Here is a 21,254-nt window from a genome sequence, read left to right as displayed (position 1 = left end):
AGGTTTCTTCCCTCTCTCCACAGGCAGAAGTAGAGGATAGTGTTTGAAGTCCCAATAGTAGTGCAGTTAAGTTCTATCCCAGAAAAAGGGTTCCAGCTTTAAACATTCTACTTTTTAAAGCTGGGACCCTTTCACACAATATAGTTATAAAGCTGTAAATTAAATTCAGTGGCCTCACCCTATGACATTTTGGAATTTAAAGTACAGGGAGGAGTATTAAGAATTCTGGACCAGAGAGTTCCAGTATCTCATCAAACTATTAGGTTTCCATAGTTAAAATGGAATCTTAGTGTTATAATTATGTAATTATATTAAAAGGCCCCTGGTTTGTATAATGTCACCTAAGTGGTCCTAACATGTTAAAAATAAATGTGTTATCCATAAGTAATCAGGTAACTGTCAGTATTTCTCAGGTAACCTTTTTAAGTTTTCAGTGCTCATGCTGAATTCTTCCTGGGATGCAAGGCATATTCTAGAAATGGTGGCGGCAAAGAGAAGATAGATGGTTAACTTCCTCTCCACAGACAAACTTGCTAACCTTTATTAATTTAGGTGCCTTTTGCAACAGGTAATGGCATTTTCATTAAGTCTCTTCTTCTAGCAAGAAATCTCTTCTAAATGGAATTATAAATCAGTGGTTCACAAATTGTATCAGAAATGAACTTTGAAGCAATTATTCTGTTGGAGCCATTTTAAATAACCAATTAATTTTTTAACAAAAAATAAATCTTACTAATATATTTCAAAAGTCTACATACATTTAGTTCAGGGGACATTAATCTAAGAGAGTCTGTTTCAAATCTTGTTTTTAGTTCTGTACAAGGGATGTTGATAACAGGGTTCACCTACAGTAATTGGTGAACTGCTATCAACATGCTTCACCAATGGCCAGGTTGACTAGGGCAGATGACATACCAATTTATGGAGAGCAGAAATTCCCCAACTTTGGGCTATACAAATTTAGATCACAGGAGGAAAAATAAAATGAAGATTGCAAATAACATTAAGAAGCACTGTGTGGTGGCTCTTCCTGATACAATGGAAATGATTTCTCATGTGCCTTCAAGTCACACATTGACTTATAGCAAGTTAATGAATGTCAGACTTTTCTTAGGCAAGGAATAGGTTCATCATTGCTATTCTCTAAAATATAGCTGACAGCACTAGGTACTCCTTGGTAGTCTCCCTTCTAGGTTCTAACCACCCTTGAACTTGCTGAGCTTCCAAGACAAGATTAAGGCCTATATACATACTTCAGATTAAATAAACCTTTACGTTCCTAGAACAAAGCAGAATGAGGGCACCACTCTATGTAAACCGGATGTCTAAAATAGAAGTTTGAAGGTACAATACTGCAATGTTATAAATGATGTCACCAAAGAAAAAATTCATTGTTTATTTGGGACACAATGCCCTTATTTCTCCCCTTTCTCATAACTATTCCTGACTGCTACTGTTATTCCTCTACAAAAAATCAATGCCAGGCTTCCTCCCTTATCCTGAGCCTCTCTGTAACTAATTTGACAGATACACCAGCTAGCTAAAGAGTTTGTGTTTGGAAACTGTATGAAAACTTCAGTGGGGCCAAAATGTCATAGCCAGGCTGTTGACTGGAGCTGGGCATATTGATCATGTGAATCTCCTGTTGAAATGGCTACATTGACTACCAATATATTTCTGGGTAGAATTCAAAGCGCTGGTTTTCACCTTTAAATCCCTAACCAGCTTGGGTCCAGACTGTTGCAAAAGACATAAAATCTAAAGAGCTGCAAGAGAGAGTGTTCTCTCAGTCCCATCACATTTGTAGACATGCTTAATTGGTGAGTACCTATTGATGTGGACAAGCTGCAAGGGCAAGGAAGGAGAACAACCCTTTCCCTCTTGGCTGGTTGTCCAGGGCAGAGATGCAACAAATACAACAAATTATTAACACATCTCTCAGTGAGGGGAATTTTCCATCCTGTTTAAAAGAAGCAGTAATTAGACCACTACTGAAAAAGCCCTCCCTGGATCCCCTGGACCTTGATAATTACAGATCAGTTTCTGACCTTCCTTTTTTGGGCAAACTAATTGAAAAGGCAGTGCCCTCCAACTTTGGCTGTTACCTTCCAACCGGAGAGGTACCTATTGATCTACTCACATTTGCATGTTTTGGAACTGCTAGGTTGGCAGAAGCTGGGGCTTACCCCGCTCCCCAGATTCAAACCACCGACCTTTAGTCAGCATGTTCAGCAGCTCAGTAGTTTAACCCACTACACAACTGGGGAATAGGAATGGGTTGCCCCTATTTGTGTCTCCTGGAAATGAAATTCACTATTTAAATCAGAGTTGGGCAAAAGTGAAATTTTTGCAGCTCTCAACCTCTCTCCTAACAAATCTTTTTTTCTGGAGAAAAGAGTAACATTTATAATATCAATAAGAAAAAAAGGGGGAAAGGATGAACTATCTTTTCTGGAAGCCCCCAGGACCAACAAACCAATCTTTAAATATGTTGCACACACCCCTGCACTGTAAACGATCAGGATAGCAAGTTGTCATCTAGACTCCAGTATTATGCATAGTGATTCTTGATGCCTAAGCCATTAATACGACACATACTGTATGACGCTACCAGATGATGCTGACCGAGATCATACTGCCTTAACTCATTGCACAGCCACGTTTTTCTTGTTTATTTTTATGTCGGTTTTTATTAATCTATTATGCTATTTATAGAACTTATTGTCTATTTGTTTTAATGATTATTTGTTTTTAATCGTTTGCTTATTGCTGTTTTATTTTCAAATTTGTTTTTGTCTTTGTAAGCCACCCTGAGTCCCTCCGGGGAGAGAGGGTGGGTTAGAAATAAAGTTATTATTGTTATTGTTGCTGTTGTTGTTGTTATTATTATTATTATTATTATTATTATTATTATTACTACTACAGTTGGTTCAACTTGAACTAATATGAAACTATTGTTTGACTTGAACTGCCATGAAAAAATCCTGGGAATTGCAATTTAGGGTGGGATAATAATTATAATTTTAAAACATAGAGCTATAGCATTTTACCAAATTTCTATTCCACAGGATGCAGACATCGTTGTTAATGTGAAATCATAGCGTTATATCTATGTAGTGTGAAAGCATCTTGTGGGTGAAATGAAAGTGTTTCTTTTAAGCTCTAGAGGGAGATGGGAAATAATATATTATATGTCATCAAAATATAGTAAGACGAGCCCCGTGAATAAAATGATACGTGCCAGATGTTCCTTCTATTCCTTTAGGGGGTTACATGATGACTTTAAATAGAGCCATAAAGCGTGTTGACAGATCTAGTGCCACAGATCTCATACACTGCCACACCACATTTCATGTTTTCCCAATGTCTCAGGATTTATACGGAAGAGAAAAGCGAATCCTCTTGAGCTGCTGCTTTAAAAAAATAGAAAACACAGGAGAAAATCCCTTTTTTCCACCCAGCACCAGATGTTTTCATACAGAAAGGGACAGAATTAATGAATCTTGTAGTAAACCTAGCAGTCTCCTTTCTGCATTCAGCATCCAAAACCAAATAATACTTTTTAAATTTGCCAATTTCTACTAATATTAGTAGATGCGATGCTTAGTCAGTAGATATATCAGAAGCTAGGCTGTGGCAAATGCCTTCAGCATTTTTAGTGGTGATGATAAGATGTTTTATTTATCTTTTAAACTTTTAAATTTTTAATTCATGGCCCTGTATTTTTTATTTACAGCCCTGGCCCTATAGCCCACTTTTTACACAAGCCCATGCCCAGCCTTCTCTAATTTCTAATCTTGCCCACCAAATTCCTGGTTCTAATTATGGAGGTTTGCTTTGATTCATTTTAATGATGTTTTCTATACTCGGCTGGTTTAAAATGGTTTAACTAGATTGTTATATGTTTATTATGTTTTTAAATGTGTTCCGAGTTGGTAAACTTTGTTGTTTGCTGGGCTTGGTCCCGCTTATAAGCCGTCCTGAGTCCCTCCACGAAGATGGTGACGGGATACAAAAATAAAATTGTTGTTGTTGTTCTTGTTATATTATTCATTTTAAAAGGTTTTTTAAAGTAGTTTTAATTGTTCTTATGTTTTATTTCAAATGTTTTTTAATGTACTCTATTTGGAAGCTGACTTAGGTCCTGCTCTGGGAGAAAGGCAACATATTAGGTAGATAAGTAAGTAGATTGATAAATAGATAGGGGAATAGGAAGAATGGGGTGAAAAATAGTATCACACTAAATACACTAAAAAGACATCATTAGCCAGGATGAAAATCTAATACAAAATGTCTCATTCTGCTTCAAATTGTCATTTTAACTAATAAAAAGGGACACAACTGAAACTTTTAGAGTACAATCCTATACATGTTTATTATTAAGTAAGACCCACTGTGCTCAAAGGGACTTGCTTCCACATAAGTCTGTAAAAGATTGTAGCCCCAGATTTACAAAGTCCACTTTGCTTGATGAAATCAATTAAATTAATGTGCATATATAATGTAATAGCTAACTTTTAAAAGATAGGCTAACAACAGATTTAAAATCTTAATTAAACCTCTTTTTCATATTTATGTGATCTAATTTTACACTTGAAAACCCCCAGATAACACTAAACAAAACATCAAAAATAATCACAAATTATCAAACTCTTTCACTACATTTAAAAAGCAGAGGTGTGCTGTCAGCTATACTTATTACATTAAACAGTGATAATGTTCTGTAGCTTTCTAATAGAAAACCCCATTTAAAACAAACACCATGTTTATGCTGTGCAAGTATTATAAAATGGCTTGCAAATAACAAACAAAATTATATTAAAAACAGATATAACAATAGCATAGAATAAATCATGTATGAGTAAGTAGTTGTAATTAAGAGTACGATTCCACAGTATTTAGTAAATAACATACTCCACCCAAAGAGTGGACATACACTCCATCCAAGTGAGTAGAGCCAGACAAAGACAATGATGATGCAGGTGCGCTTTTTTGATGTCCTTTTTATGGATTGGAGAGGCTTCGTAATCACACAGTAACGATCAACCGAAATAGCCAACAACGTAATCATTGAGGTTATTCCGAAGAGCGCCCCACAAAAAGCATACAAGTTACAACCTAAAGCAGACAAAAGAGAGCACAAGATTTTTAGTTTTCAAGTTAAGTGGTAGGGAATGAAAAAGAAAAGACCATAAATATATTTCTGCAGCAGACGTGTTAAGGTGTTATTTAGTTATAGCAGTGAAAAACAATGTAACTTCCAGACTCATTTTCACATATTATTGTTCAATTTATGGTAGGATTCCTTCTATGTAAACTACTTTGGAGTTTATCACACAAACCAGGCCAATTGGAATTACAGCAGGACAGCAATGTCTTTGGCCGGGAAATTGCACCTCTCTTGCTGCTCTCCCAAGGACCCCATCCACCCTGGAAAACAACAAAAGAGGACAACTCTTGTGATTGGCTGATTATTGTCCTGCTGTAATTGTGATTTGCTAGCCTCGCGTGATACACTCTTTGATCAATGTGGTAATGTTTGAACTATCACACCAAACCAAAATGTATAGAGTCTTTTCTCTGTAAGCATTGTCCCACTTCATAAGTTAGGAAGCACTAATTAACTGTAATTTGACTTGGAAACAAGAAAGATTATAAACCATGGTTTGAAGTTATGGCTTGTTCTGAAGCCGGTGGCCATAATATCCCAGTGCATATTTAATGTAAACCAAGAGTGGTACATTTGGTTAGATCTACTGATATTTTGCACAACTCCAAGCTCCAGCTGTGAAATAAATGCATTTACAATTAAAGAGATTCACTTAGAGCTAAAAGTCTCCAAACATATTTTGAGTCCAGGAATTTTGTTACAGTACTAATTACTGAATGGAGCTTACAGTCCTTTATAGATAAATAGACTGAGCTTCCAGTAGTCTAATTCAGCTGTTGCTGTTTGCTGTTTTTGTTCTTAAATAACTGAACACACTCCAAATCACATAGTGAGCTTCCATTAACCTACTTTCAGCCAACATATAGGATCAAACATATTTTAAACATCAAAGTGTTCTATATCCTACCACAGACTGTGAGTGAGCATGTTTTGTTTATGGAAAAATGCCGCAAAGAAAATCCAATACAATTAAAGTTACATTTTCCCTGGAATGTTGCCTAGTATAGAGACCATAACCGTTTTACAGCAAGCATTTATCATTATGAAAAATGGAAAAATAATCTTAAACCTAAGGTTTGATGTGTCAAAAATTCAAAAAAATGTTTAGTCCCTAGACAATTTTAAATACAGTGAAAGTAAAAAGCAGAAAAGGGAAGACACCGGATTAGAGAAAGTTTTCTGCAATGTACAATAGCCAGCAAGTAACCAGTAAAATGTTATTTTTAACCTACTTTGATAAAAAGTTATTAAATATTTTATTGTATTTTATTCTTTTAACTATCTTATGTGGTTTGCTTAAGATAACCAAGAGGGTTTTCATGGCCAATCAAGGATTTCTTCCATAGTCGCAGTCTGGCAGTCAGATAACTACACCATGTAGTTCCTGATAAAAAAGATGACTGAACTATCTAGAGGATATTTGTGGGTTTCTCTTAGCATATCAATACAATAAAAAGAGGACACATATTTCTCATGTAAAATATCAAAGCTAGCCTAGCAAAAAGGAAAACTTGTGCCCATCAACACTCATGATAATTAGTTTTGCAGAATCAACTGAGTTTTTGTTGCTGTTGTGTGCCTTCAAGCCATTTCTTGAAGCCATTTACACTAGGCTAACCGATTTCCTTGAAAGGACTTTTTTCAAGAAGGGGTTATTATTGCCTTTCTCTGAGTCTGAAAGAGTGTGATTGCCTAATATCAACTAGTAGCTTTCCAGGGCTAAGTGGGGATTTAAGCCCTGATCTCAAGGATCTTGGTTCAACACCCAAATCACTAGATTACACTGCCTGTCTAACTCAGTGTTTCTCAAACTGTGCTCCTTCAGGTGTTTTGGACTTCAGCTCCCAGAAATCCCAGCCAGTTTACCAGCAGCAGAAGTCAAAACACCCGGAGGAGCAGAGTTTGAGAAACACTACGTATCATTTGTTTAATGCTGGACAAGGATTCCTTTTATTGAAAAGAAACAGAAGGAGAATCTAAGTTACTGACTCAAGGGTGGAGGTGTTAGATAACTGTTAAACATGACCTGCTTGTTGATCATAGCAGCCAATTTTCCACATTCTTGTCATGCTACAAATTGGTAATATCATGCCTAAGACAAATTTCATACAATCAGGAAACTCATGGGGAAACCTGAGTATCAGCAAAATACCTATATCTCCAAGTACCCATTCCTTGTGCATACTGTTGAGAAAACAGATTGGAGCCTGAGTTGCAGACATCAGGAAATCGCTTACTGCTAAATTCATTATGAAATAGTTTGGTGGAGTCCTCAACCTCTTGTTGCTTAATGAGAGTCGTCATGATGTTTAAGATGAGATTTTGAGGGAGGGAAGGAGAGAGAGAGAGAGAGAGAGAGAGAGAGAGAGAGAGGGTTACCCGGTTAGTTTATCTTTTATTATACATGTAGTATTGAGCAGCCACTTACCAGAACTAACGAGATACATAAATGTTTTAGAATAAAGGTTATCAAAAAAGTAATTATGGCACCATTTTCTCCTTGTTTTACAAGTGGATGAAGGACACTTTGGAATAAGGAATATCAGTATTTAGTTATCACCAGGGCCGGCCCCACCATGGAGGCCACGTGACGCCGCTGCCTCGGGCGCAGGTCCCGGGGGGCGCCGTCAGGCTGGGCGGGAGGCGGGGCACCGCTCTGACGGTGCCCCGCCGCCCGACCAGTGCGCCCTGGCCTTGTGGCCTGGCTGGCCTTGCCCAGGCTCCCTCTCTCGCCGCCCGGGAAGGGGAGGAGGGATCCCCTCCTCCCCTCCCTGGGCGGCGAAGGCTCCCTCTTTCCAACCCTGGCCCCGCCTCCCACGCTGCGTGGGAGACGGGGCCAGGGCGCAGGAGGCGGGGCTGGCGGGGGGCGCTTTTCAGCACCCCCGCTTAATATTTAAATTTATCTCCGGCCAGCCCTGGTTATCACTGAAAGATCACTCTTAGATTCCTTCTTTTAAAGGAACTATGCTTGGACACATAAGAAACTTCTCTAGGCAATTACAGAAGAAACCTCAACCACATTTGTAGTTGTTTTGAGAACAAACAGCCAGCAAGAATAAAATTAGTCATAAGATTAAAGTTTGGCTTCTGCATAACCAGGGCATAATTCCTCCAAAGTTTCAGAAAGTTTTGCACATCCATTGATCTTTAGGGATTTATTTTTCAATTTCAGCACCCTGGCTGAGTCAACTCTCTCTCAGAGAAGCTTTCCCATTTTTTACGGCTATCAAGATGAAACTTACCAGTTGCCATACTTGTACTACACTAGTACTACAATTGACCTCAAAATATGGCAAAGGAAATGAACTGGTTGGTTGGTAGACTAGAATTATCAATTGATCTCAAAATATTTGTAATATGGTCCTGAAGCATAACCCTGGCAAGGGAATTTCCTCCCAGAAAACAGAAAATGAAGCAAGCACTGTACTTTGTAGAATTATACTTTTGAAACAATAATATGTATTAAATATGGGAAAGGAAAGCAAAGAAAGAGGTTGGTAGTTGCAGTTGGTACTTGGTTGTACTACAATTGCCCCAAAATATGGAAAAAGAAAGGAACAGGTTGGTTGGTAGACTAGAATTAAAATAGTTTTGATTTGTTTGCATTCATAAATTGGGTTGTATGTACAGATTTACCAAAACACTTACAGTTTGCATAACTCTACTAAATTCCTTCACAGCACATCACATATTCTTTAAAAAAGTAGCTTGGGTAGGTTCTGGGATGGTGGCATTCCTATGCTAGTCCCTGGTGTTTCCATATTTCAAAGTGTTATTGGACAAAGGTAACGTAGACTGACTCAGAAACTAAAAGAATGTAGTTCAAAACCGAGTACTGAATCTTGAGGTCATTGGGCTAATGCCATCCCTATTTAGTGTGATTAAAAGTCATTATTATCTGACTTATGTTTAGTGATCCATGTAGAATTACTTAGCAATTTCCATTCACCTAGAACAGAAAACCAATGCTGGCAACATGCATGGAAAGTTTATCAGGATTTTTCCTGAGACATTGACTATAAACTCCTTTATGTCCAGAAAGCAATCTGTGTGCAACTCAAGTGCAAACAATAAGCCACAGCTTCTATCCAAGTAAATACTTGTTTTGATAACAACAACATCCGAAGCGCAAGTTCTCTCCCTGCATCCCACAGATTTAAAAAATGGAATGTATGATATGCAGCTACTTTAGTCTCTAAGGACGCTTTTATATCTATCATGTTTTTAAAAAGTAGTTTTTCTTATTGTTATCATTTAAAAACACTGAAAAACAATAACTGCCCGAAGGCTTAGAAACTGTATTTAAAGCTGTTATGTAACATAAGAAAAATATGTAAAACCAAGCAAGCTTTTACTTTAAGTGAGGAAAATCAGAACAATCTCAGATATGTTATTTTTGCTTCATGAATTAAATAATCATACTTATAAAAGAAATACAGTAATGAATCCTGACTTACATGTTACATGAGTTCACAGGACTTTAAAAAAAAATAAAAAAATAAAAATTGAGTTCTGTTCACAAGGTACCAGTGCAAACACATTTCCTTCTCTGACTTCATCTTGCTTACACTAGTAAATGGCACACAGATGTGAGATTTTGCATTTAGTGGGATAAATTCCATGTTAGTCTTGAGAACAGACTCACTGAAATTGAATAATGGCCACACAGGGCAGAAAGGGAAACACATATCCTCTACTGCAATGGGGTTTCCTCAGAGATACCTGCCTCAGCAAATCAAATGCAAATGAAGCACGTGCTTTCTTTCGTTGTGCTAACCATAAAAGAGAGTACACTGAGCAAAGGACATTATATGCTCTGATATCTTTCACTACCTGTGGAACATCTCTATGAAAATGCAGCAACATATTGTCTGATTTACTCCCATTTTGCTGTAATTAGGTCTAACATTAGATGTACCCCCATCATTATAATATAATGAAACACAGGACATTATGAAAGAGATGCACTGACACACATTTAAAAGAAACAGAATACTGTCTTATTCTCCTTTTCTCAGATCTCTCTACTGCAATGGTTCTCAACCTGTGAGCCATGGCCCACTGGTGGACTGTGAGACCTAAAATAAGGTCCATGAGACATGTGGGGAAATTCAGCTCTAGATTATTAAATATGGTTTTCTGTGGGTGAGCAGATGGTGACTACTGGATGGCATATGTTTTGTATCAGAAACTAGAGCTGATGTGGTCTATCCTATGCAATTTTCCTAATAACCCCAAATAACCAAACCAATTCTAAAATTGACCAAAAACTGATTTGTAACACTTTTGATACTAATGTTAGAGAGTGGTCCCTGGTCAAAGTTGTCCCCAGTCAAGTGGTCCTTGGTCAAAGTGGTCCCTGGTCAAAAAAAGGTTGGGAATCATTGGTCTACTGGAAGTGAAATGATCAAAATGTATGGCATGCGACAAAGAGATTATCGCTAAAATCTCAGTAACATAGAATTCTACTTCATGATTTGTAGGTAGGGTTGATTTTTTTAAAAATGGACTAGAGCTTAAGAAGTTTCTTTCTTAAATGTTTTGCTTAATACTGCATTTCTGTAAGCAAGATAGGCAACAGTTTCAGTTAGCAGCTGATCCAAAAAGGTTAAAACTGTAATGGCATAATGCCCTTTGCCCTGCACTGTCAGCAATAATTTACTTCAATAGGAAGACGCAACATAGGAATATAAACATTCTCACTGTGTGTTGCTGTATTAATGTTTTATTCTGACTCGTGTTGGCATGGAGGGTCTATGAGCAATACAGGTCAGTTATGCAGTAAGAGTTACTCTTACTATATTGTAGGTTATTTTTCTCTTCTTTTCCAAAATAAAACTATAAAACGCAGGATGACTGCATTGCAAAGGAACATGCTCAGGTACATTGTCAAATGGCAGACTTCACTTTTAAAATTCAGCTGGGCCTTTTATGTTTCTGTGTTGTTCCCTGTAAACAAAGGTAATGGGGGCTATAGGAAAAAAAGCATAATGCATCAGTACTGAACTCTTGGCTTGCAGCATAGCAAAATTCCTGCACTACATAACTATGTATTGTTTTGTTTGTTAAGACAAGTCTTCATATAGCGACTTACAATGTTTCAAGAATTGCAAACATCATTCAAAGCAGTGCCATTATGATTTTTAAAAATAGAAAACAAGTTAAAATGTATTTTAAAACATTTAGCAGCAGTGGCTAAAGTAAAAAAACCTGCACAGTTCTTCAACAAAAAACAAAACAAAAGCAAAAGTAATAGTAAGAGGTCAGCAAAGCTCAATGAAATCACAGTCCATGTGTCTTAGTGTGGGTCAGATATAGCAAATACACACACACACACAAAGCCTGGGGTATTTTGCAATCCTCAACATACAAACCCAGGCCACTGAAACATGTCAGCAAAATACATCTATTTTCACCTGCAGCCATTTCAAAACACATTTAAAGCAAGTATTTGAAATGTTTTGTTGGGGTGTGCTAATACATTTTGGTATCAAATAATGAAAAACCAGTTAAAGGAAGCTAGTCCTTACTGTAGGTGATTTCTCCCCTCCAGTTCTAACTCAGATTCTGTGGCAAAGAATACTGGGTTCTCACTGGAAGCTTGACAAAATTGGCCTCCATTCTTTCTGAAATTGCCTGCCATTGTAGTGGCCTTTAAAATAATGCACTCTGAAACTATTTTGTGTTTGACAGTACAATTCCAACTTTTACAACCAAAAGCTAAAAACCGACTGGCAACCAATGAAAAGTAGCATTTCTGTATCTAGAATGTCTGTTCCCCAACAGTTACTCAGATAGCTACTGCCAGTACCAATTGACACTTCAATGTGTTTTCAGAGACAGTCCCATACACAATATGTGACAACAATCTAATTTTGATGTGTAAGCAGAGTAGGCACAATCAAAGTTCACCAGATGGGTGAACAGCCTAACTTCATAAAATAGGCTTTGTCACAAGACAGATAAGGAGGACTCGAAAGTTGAGAATGGTGTTTATCACATGTAGTGAAGTCCCATCAAAGCCCAGAAGCCAGCCTTCATCTGAACTGTTTGCCTTCTCACAGAATCATAGTCCAACCCCCTGCCAAGAAAAAGGAAAATCACATTCAAAGCACCCTCTATATTTATCTGAACACAATTTCTGCTTCTTTGCTCTTGCCCATCTCAAAACCTCCTCCAGGATTTTCAAAGCCTGCTAAAAGTAGTAGAAAGAAAAGAGAGAGAGATGAGCATAACATCTGCATTTTTATTTTAGCTAAGCCTCTGGATAACCTCTTCCAACAATTTGATGCAGATGATTGAAAAGTAAAACAGAGGTCTGAAGCATCCTAAAGGTCAATATATGAAGTATAGGCTTCACAGCTTATCTCTCCAGACAGGAGTCATTTTTACATCATGTCTTTGTAGAGTCTCATCCCAACAAGATGACACAACAAGCTGCCATAGTTAGTGGTATCACTGGGTTCATTTCTGTCCAATTCCCAAGTTTCTATTCTGGATTTCTCATCCAAGATTCCCCACTGCCCAGCTTTTATATTTGCTTCTTGGAAAACTTCCAGCTCTTTATATTAGCACACAATAGCTTCAGCTTTCTCCTGACAATATGCTGTACTCTGAATAGTTGGTACAAGTTCAGCTACTCATGTTCCCTGTGGTATCTTTTCTGCACTCGTGATAAACATTCACCTTATTCTTTCTAGGTTTGAAAGCTTCCTTTTGCTATTATAACCATGTATTAGTTTACCACTGATAATAATAGAGAAAAGTGTCTGAGGGGGCTGTTATGAAAGAATCTTGACATGTGATGCTACCATTATGCTACTATAAAAAAGTGTAGACATAGGGTTGAAGTCAGATATACAAACTTAATATTCTGGAAAAAACGTACAGTACAATATCTGAAACCACATGCCTTGGAAAGCAGGAAATGCAAGTTCAGTCAATCTCCACCATTCTGTGCAAAAATAAAAGCTAGCACCATTTGCCTGAAGGCTATGGATTGTGCCATCTTGTGAATCTTAAGAAAAATGTGAATGTTTCTTTTCAAATGCCAATTTTACATTCTATTGCCACATTTCAGGAGACACATGAAATAGCTACTTGCTAAAGCTAAGCTCATTTAAGTTTGAATTGACAAAAAATCACCAAAGAACCTTTATGTGCTCCATCTTGAATTGCATGATGGAATAAGATAATAATAATAATAATAATAATAATAATAATAATAATAATAATAATAATAATAATAATAATCTTTATTTATATTCTGCCCCCTCTACCCAAGTGTCATTAAAAACAAGAGACATCCTACTCTTGATGATAAAAGTAGTAATTTCCGATTTAGAATTTGCCTCAAGCAGACTCCACCTCTTCATTTACACTAGTCATTCTCAAATGCTTGTTTCCAGTACCATGTTTTTAATTGGTTCCTGAAGGCTGCTAATGTGGGGACTAATCTGATCTCCTTGGGAAGGGCATTTCAGAGCTGAGGAGCCATAACAGAGAAGGTCCTTTCCCTCATCCCCACCAACCACACTTGGAGGGACCAAGAGGAGGGCCTCCCCAGCAGACCTCAGGGCTCGTGCAGGCTCGCAAGGGGAGACATAGTCATGCAAACAGGCTGGACTCAAGCCATGTAGGGTTTTATAAGGGATAACCTGCAATTTGAATTGGGTTTGGAAACATATAGGCAGCCAATATGTAACAGGGGGTGGTATGTTCTCTGTAGTTAGCTCATGTCACTAACCTAGCCACTGCCCTTTGTAATAGTTGTAGTTTCCAGGCCGTCTTCAGAGGCAACCCCACGTAGAGTGTGTTGCAAGTAGTCTATCCGGGATGTAACCAAAGTGTGTACCACTGTGGCCAGATGAGATGTAAACAAATGCATGAGGCTGCCTTTCAGGTACTAGTGGGTAATGCAAATGTATGAATCTACCCCATTTCCCCTAAAATAAGACATCCCCAGAAAATAAGACCTAGTAGAGGTTTTGCTGAATTGCTAAATATAAGGCTTCCCCTGAAAGTAAGAACTAGCAAAGTTTGTGTTTGGAAGCATGCCCGCCGAACAGAACACCAGAGCATGCAGGATCGGTAAATGTACGTACTATAGAGTGTTGTACAGTACATGGAATAATAGGTAGTAACAAGAAATTCTTGATAGGATTCACAGCTTGTCTGGTTATGCTGGTTTGTGATGACAATTACTGTAGAGTATATAATAAATGTTCATTTTTTTGTTCAACAATAAATGTGAATTCTTTTTCATGGAAAAATAAGACATCCCCTGAAAATAAGATCTAGAGCATCTTTGGGAGCAAAAATTAATATAAGACACTGTCTTATTTTCAGGGAAACACAGTAGTTGTAGATGAAATATCCTTGTTCCTGCCTTTCACTTACACTTTAGTTCTGAAAAACAAACATAATCTAGACTATTCAGTCACAAAAGCAAAATTTTCTGCACTGTATCATATGTATCATAACTCTTATTTTTCCATACCTTTGGGAACAAAATTTGTAAAAAGCAAACTTAACATTATATGATTAAGCATAGTCATCTACGAAAACCTACAATCTGATCAAACTGTATAACTTTTCCAGTTTTTTCCTGGGTGATAAGGAACTCCTATATATCAAGGAGACCCCAGATCTGAGTACAAAATGTCTCTGATGCTAATATAAAGGCAGAAATATACCTTCCAATCTTTCTGCATGAAACATGGAAACAGGAAACATACCTCAGAAAGCCATACCTGTAAAATGCATAAAGGACGAGAAGGTTTCCTGTAATTCCAATACAGCCGATTACCAGAACACAAGAACCTACGGTGTAAAGAACATGGTCAGGAACATCCACTTTTGTTCTGTGATGAGGTCCCATACTCTGAATCTTGAACAATAACAAAAAGTGGGGGGAAACAGAATATTACTACAATCAACATTTAAGGAAACTATAAAAGCAAGTACAGTAGAGTCTCACTTATCCAACACTCGCTTATCCAACGTTCTGGATTATCCAACACATTATTGTAGTCAATGTTTTCAATATATCGTGATATTTTGGTGCTAAATTCATAAATACAGTAATTACTACATAGCAGTACTGCGTATTGAACTACTTTTTCTGCCAAATTTGTTGTCTAACATGATGTTTTGGTGCTTAATTTGTAAAATCATAACCTAACTTGATGTTTAATAGGCTTTTCCTTAATGCCTCCTTACTATCCAACATATTCGCTTATCCAACATTCTGCCGGCCCATTTATGTTGGATAAGTGAGACTCTACTGTAAATACATTATTACATACTAACACGTTCAGCATTATTTGGTTCAAACCAATGATTGTATAAGCATCTTTAAGTTGCCTGTCCATATAAGGCCATCCTATGAATTTCATTGAGTTTTTTAAGGCAAAAAATACACAGACATGATTGGCCATTGCCCTTCTCTGAATATAGCCCAAAGAGGTTGTATTTCTTGACCCTAACATCCAAGTACTAATCAGGCTTGACACCACCATAGCTTCCAGGATTAGACAGGATCTGGTGCCTTCCAGGTATTTAAGACAGCCGAAACAAAAGATAACAGTGAATAATGTGTAGCAGTCTTATTTTTATTGTAGAGCTGACATTCCTACAGAAAACATGATGTTAACTCAAACACTGTTGTATAATGATATACCAAGAATCTTCTGGTATATATAGTTAGGTCTGAACCAAGCTTTATTGCTTGCATAGCCCTGTCTCTGTTCCTTTTTATGTATGAAGGAGGAGATATTGGGGCTAAGAAGAAAACAATGGGATCTCTTCATATGATCATTACTTTTCATATATGAAAGGAAAGGGGTGAAGGGGTAAGAAAGGAAAGGAGTGAAGATGCATGCAACTTAGTGCACTATGACTTTTTGGATTGGAATGACTCCTAACCAACAATACAAACTAAAGAAAACCTAATAAACTTGTTCAATGGGAATAGATTGGAAAGGAGATATAAATGAAATTGGCCTCTTCTCCAAAAAGTAATAATGCAGTGGTTCTCAATCTGTGGGCCCCCATATGTTTTAGCCTTCAACTTCCAGAAATCCTAACAGCTGGTAAACTGGCTGGGATTTCTGGGAGTTATAGTCCAAATCACTTGGAGACCTACAGGTTGAGAACCACTGTAATAATGTAACAGACAAAAAAGTTGAGATTACTTGTTTAGAATAAGGACAAACTATTGTCAAGTAAACAGAACAAGCCTGAAAAAAGCATATTTAGTATGCTTCCTTCATCTGAGGGCACAAACCAGCTTTTCCCCACAGCCTAGTCTCCTGGCATTTTGATTTTCCATGCCCACCAGACTCACAAACCATGCTTAATGACTGGAAATGGTGGGGTCTGTGTTAGTCTAAAACACAGAGTGCAAATTGGGGAAATTGGTGTAAATTATTGTGTTAATAGGCTGATCACTGTGCGTATTTCATGCTAGTTAGCATGGGTATCATGCTCTGCATGAAAGTACTGTATGCCAGGTTTGCATGCTATTCAAAAATTAAATGAAAGGAAGGAGGAGAGAAAATAGCGTAATTAACATGCTATCTCTCATTAATATATAGTCAGTCTTCCACTGGAGGACCTAGATATTCCTAGAGAGAACATTTCTCACTGAATATCTAGTTTCTCCAGTGTAATTCTATGGCCACCTTCCACTGGATGTTGACTATAGAATCATAGTGATGGGCCTAAATTTTCTTGAGAGGTGTTCACACATGTAAAAAAATAGTATTTTTTTTTTGCAATTTTCTCACTTTTGCAGTAGTCCTGCACCCCAAACCCCGAAGAAAATGGAGGGCTTACAGTGTGTGTGTGTGTGTGTGTGTGTGTGTGTACACACACACGCACACACACATATATATGATTAACATGTTTCTTCCTTCTATAATCATTCAGAACACTGGTGGACAGAGATAAGCAAGCAACACATTTTCTTTTCTTGAAAAAGAGAACTTGTAACTGAACCGGGGGGACGGGGACAATATGGGATGCAAAGATGGCAAAATATGTAATCAGTTCCATGAACTACCGCCTTATGCCTCAAATGACTGCATTAATGGCTATAAGCTTTTGTGTGGACTCTTGCGTGACAGAAAGCTTTACTTTCTCCAGTCTGTCAAAGAATGATTAAAATGTGGAATGCTGTTTTGCTAACAGCTGCACCAATTGAAACATTTAGACGCAGTGGCCACCCTCAAGCTTTAAGACCACAAATGGAAAAGTCATATTCTAGTAATACAATAGTATTAAATCTGAGGCTGGAATGCATGATGTTATCACTTTCATGATTCTTTCTTTTTCAAGGAGTTCTCTTATCATGTAAAGCAGTTCAAGGATCAGAGTATTTTGAATGGAGTAAAAAATATCTGTTTACTAAGAAAGGAAGTAGGTGTTTATGTCCAAGCTGTCAAAAACAGGAGCATCTGCATCTTTTAACTCATTGAAAAAAAAACAGGTGGATCTTGGTTTTTAAAAATGTCTAGGAAGGAAAGGATACAGCACTCAGTATCAAACGCTTCAAATCTCCAGGGGAAAATCATGGTATTACACAGACTATTTAGTTCTACCTGGTGACTTCATTTTTTTCTAAATAGACTACAGCAGCTAGGGCAGAGTTTGAAAAACTTTCCTTTAGTTCTACAACTCCCCAGAATCCCCCACGAACCACTGTTCAATCCTGGATATTAGTATTTATTTCAATCATATGCTGAGTGGGTTTCGAAATGGCTCACAGCAAAAATAGTAAAGTAGTCCCTCTACATTTGCAGCTTTGACTTTTGCGGATTTGATTATTCAAAGATTTGATTAAAAATGTTATCTTGGTCCTCCAGTGTGACTCTATGGCCGTGGTTCTCAAACTGTGCTCTGTGGAGTCCTTGGGGCTCTGTGAAGCATACTGATGGGCTCCACTGTTTCCTCCTCCTCCTCCTCCAAGCTTTCCCTCCTTGTTCCTGCTCCTCTCCCCACCCCCACCTCCCTTGCCCCCAAAAACCTTTTTTCCTCATGACCTAGATTATTCCCCCTTGCCTTCCTTGCTTCCAAAACCCTGTTTCCCTCCCACTGCTCAGGGGATGCTTTGATTGTGCTTTTCCTGCATGGCAGAAGGGGGTTGGATTGGATGGCCCCTAGGACTTTCACTAAAATATTCTTAAGTTTATGTTGGCTAAAATTGTTCTTCATTTTAAATATTGTATCATTTTTTCTTTCCTTCCTTTTTTTGCACTACAAATGAGATATGTGCAGTGTGCATATTAATTTGTTCATTTTTTTTTTCCAATTCGTTGAAAAAAACAGAGATGGAGATTAGGTTAGCTCCCTCGCTACCTTCCCTCAGGAAACAACTAAAGACTTGGATGTTTCAGTTGGCCTTTGGTGAGACAAGCATTAGATAGCTAACCCCATATGGTATTATCCGGTATTTATTAGGTCCCTATTTTATTATCTATGCATTTTATCTCATCATTGTATTTTTGCATAAATGTTTTAGTTCCTCCACTTATGTAGATGACAAAATTGTATTTGGTGGTTGACTGATATTATCAATTATAACAGTGTGTTTGAAAAAGAACCCCCTTAGTTTTAATGTGTTTTATATTGTATTTTGTTTTTATCTTGTTATATTGTGAATTGTATGTACAGTAGTCTCTCACTTATCCAACACTCACTTATCCAACATTCTGGATTATCCAACACATTTTTGTAGTCAATGTTTTCAATGCATTGTGATATTTTGGTGCTAAATTCGTAAATACAGTAATTACTACATAGTATTAAAGTGTAATGAACTACTTTTTCTGTCAAATTTGTTGTATAACATGTTTTGGTGCTTAATTTGTAAAATCATAACCTATTTTGATGTTTAATAGGCTTTTTCTTAATCCCTCCTTATTATCCAACATATTTGTTTATCCAACATTCTGCCGGTCCCTTTATGTTGGATAAGTGAAACTCTACTGTATGTTGTTTTTATCTGATTATGCGGTCTGGGCTCTGCCCCATGTAAGCCGTCCTAAGTCCGCTTGGGGAGATGATGGTGGGGTATAAATAGAGTATTATTATTATTATTATTATTATTATTATTATTATTATTATTTCATACAAACACTCTCCATCCATCTGCCACTGGCCCGAGTATTACGGGTATATATATACATTATATATAACATATAATGTAATATATAAACATTTCTTGGGAGTCCACGAGAAACTTTAGCTTCAAAAATTGTTTTGTGGCTGAAAAGGTTTAAGAACCCTTGCTCTATGGTCAATCTCCTCTGGTTATGCTGGAGGATCTAGGGATTTCAAGAGTGAACATCGCTTAGAATCTCTATGTACTACAGTGTGATTCAGTGTTTAGCTTCCAGTGGTAGATGACCACAGCATACTGCCGGATGATCTAGAAACTCTTAAAGAGGTTTTTTTCTCATATAAAAAACACAGTAATGTCTTTATTCACAGTATTTTTAAAGGCTTTCAAATAGCAAGTTCTTTATTCACAGCTGATCACTTCCATGGTGGTCCTGTCCCCTTAACCTCAGTGAATGTGGAGGGTTGGCTGTGATTCAAAAGCATAATTTCCCAAACTCTGTTAAGAGTTAGAATTTGTGACAGATGTTAGTATATATATTATACTGTCAATAATCTTTAACCTCATGTACATACTAATCTTTTTTTCACATGGAATAAAACATAACAGACTCATCCATGATTTTCATTTAAAGATTTAGAATGGTAAAACAACTAGGTTATTCATTAGCATGTGTACAAAGCTACACACAAAAGCCAGATTCACATCAGATTACTATACTCACACACACAAACTTCACAGTAATATATTTAGAAATATTAGCACAGGTTTGAAGAGACTAAAATACATAAAAAAAGAAGAAATATAGCTTGAGATTTTTTGAATACAGTAAGCTGGACCACTAGGGTAACGAAAATAGGAGTTGCAATAGTTTTGTACTTTAATACAGTAGAGTCTCACTTATCCAACCTTCACTTATCCAATGTTCTGGATTATCCAACACAGCCTGCCTCCTGCCTGGATCCACAACTGTTTCTCTAGGCAGCAAGGACTGAACTTTTTACGGATTTAATTTCTGACAATGTTGTTAGAAGTTCCTTTTATGCAATTCTGTCTTTATTTGTAGCCAATTTGTTAGTAGCCAATGTTTTTGTAGTCAATGTTTTCAATACGTTGCGATGTTTTGATGCTAAATTTGTTAATACAGTAATTACTACATAACATTATTGTGTATTGAACTGCTTTTTCTGTCAATTTGTTGTAAAAGGTGATGTTTTAGTGCTTAATTTGTAAAATCATAAACTAATTTGATGTTTAATAGGCTTTTCCTTAATGCCTCCTTATTATCCAACATATTCGCTTATCCAACGTTCTGCTGGCCCGTTTATGTTGGATAAATGAGACTCTACTGTAATTAGCTTTGTTTTCCGTTGTTGATTTAACAAAGGGATGGAAGAAAATATGCACAATTGGTTCAAGCAACAAGGATGCAGATCTCAAGCTGTACAAAAGATCAAAACTGCAGCTGATCAGATATAAAATTTTATGCATATACTGTATAGCTTTTTTGACAAAATGTGTGATATTCTTAGAAGAATGTATGTATAATCTCTCTCTTCTTCACTGAGAAGCAGTATAGTTCAGTGAATCAAATGCTGAGCTTGGATATAGTGGAACATGGTAGCATTCATGACAATGGAGGAGGGAAAATGCTCTGGAAGTTTCACTCTGACCTTCAAAGGAGCTATCCAAAGTGCTGAACTATATCCTCCAAATAGGTTCTCCACCTTAAGTAGCTCCCTTTAAAGGTCAAAATAAGACTTCATTGCCTCACTGATATGGAAGTCAGTAAAGATGAATGTGTTTTTAGAATAGAAGATACTGATACTGGTCTCTCTATCTGTGCAGTGATCTCTGTGTTTAACATGTTCATGAATCTTCCTTTAGTTTGGAAATGTGAAATCAAAAACACTTCATAATTCATTACAGTGGGCACTTGGAATATGCTGGAGTCTGGTTTCA

At 37.1% G+C, this 21,254-nt stretch overlaps 1 protein-coding gene across 2 annotated transcripts in view; it reads right to left on the bottom strand.

Moving 5' to 3' along the window:
- The window catches only part of LOC100553182 (melanopsin), a 46,804-nt gene that overhangs the window by 12,955 nt on the left and 12,595 nt on the right, over positions 1 to 21,254 (bottom strand). For both annotated transcript variants that reach the window (XM_008111055.2, XM_062982165.1), the window contains 3 exons: positions 14,923 to 15,059; positions 7,323 to 7,456; positions 4,915 to 5,118 (listed from right to left, as the gene is read on the bottom strand). In XM_008111055.2, coding sequence (XP_008109262.1) covers positions 4,915 to 5,118; positions 7,323 to 7,456; positions 14,923 to 15,059 — 475 coding nt within the window. The remainder of the gene's footprint in view (positions 1 to 4,914; positions 5,119 to 7,322; positions 7,457 to 14,922; positions 15,060 to 21,254) is intronic.

This window comes from Anolis carolinensis, chromosome 5 (genome assembly GCF_035594765.1).
Source record: "Anolis carolinensis isolate JA03-04 chromosome 5, rAnoCar3.1.pri, whole genome shotgun sequence".
NCBI classification, from domain to species: domain Eukaryota; kingdom Metazoa; phylum Chordata; class Lepidosauria; order Squamata; family Dactyloidae; genus Anolis; species Anolis carolinensis.
Note: the sequence above shows the minus strand (reverse complement) of the source record. Positions and strands in the feature narration are given on the sequence as shown.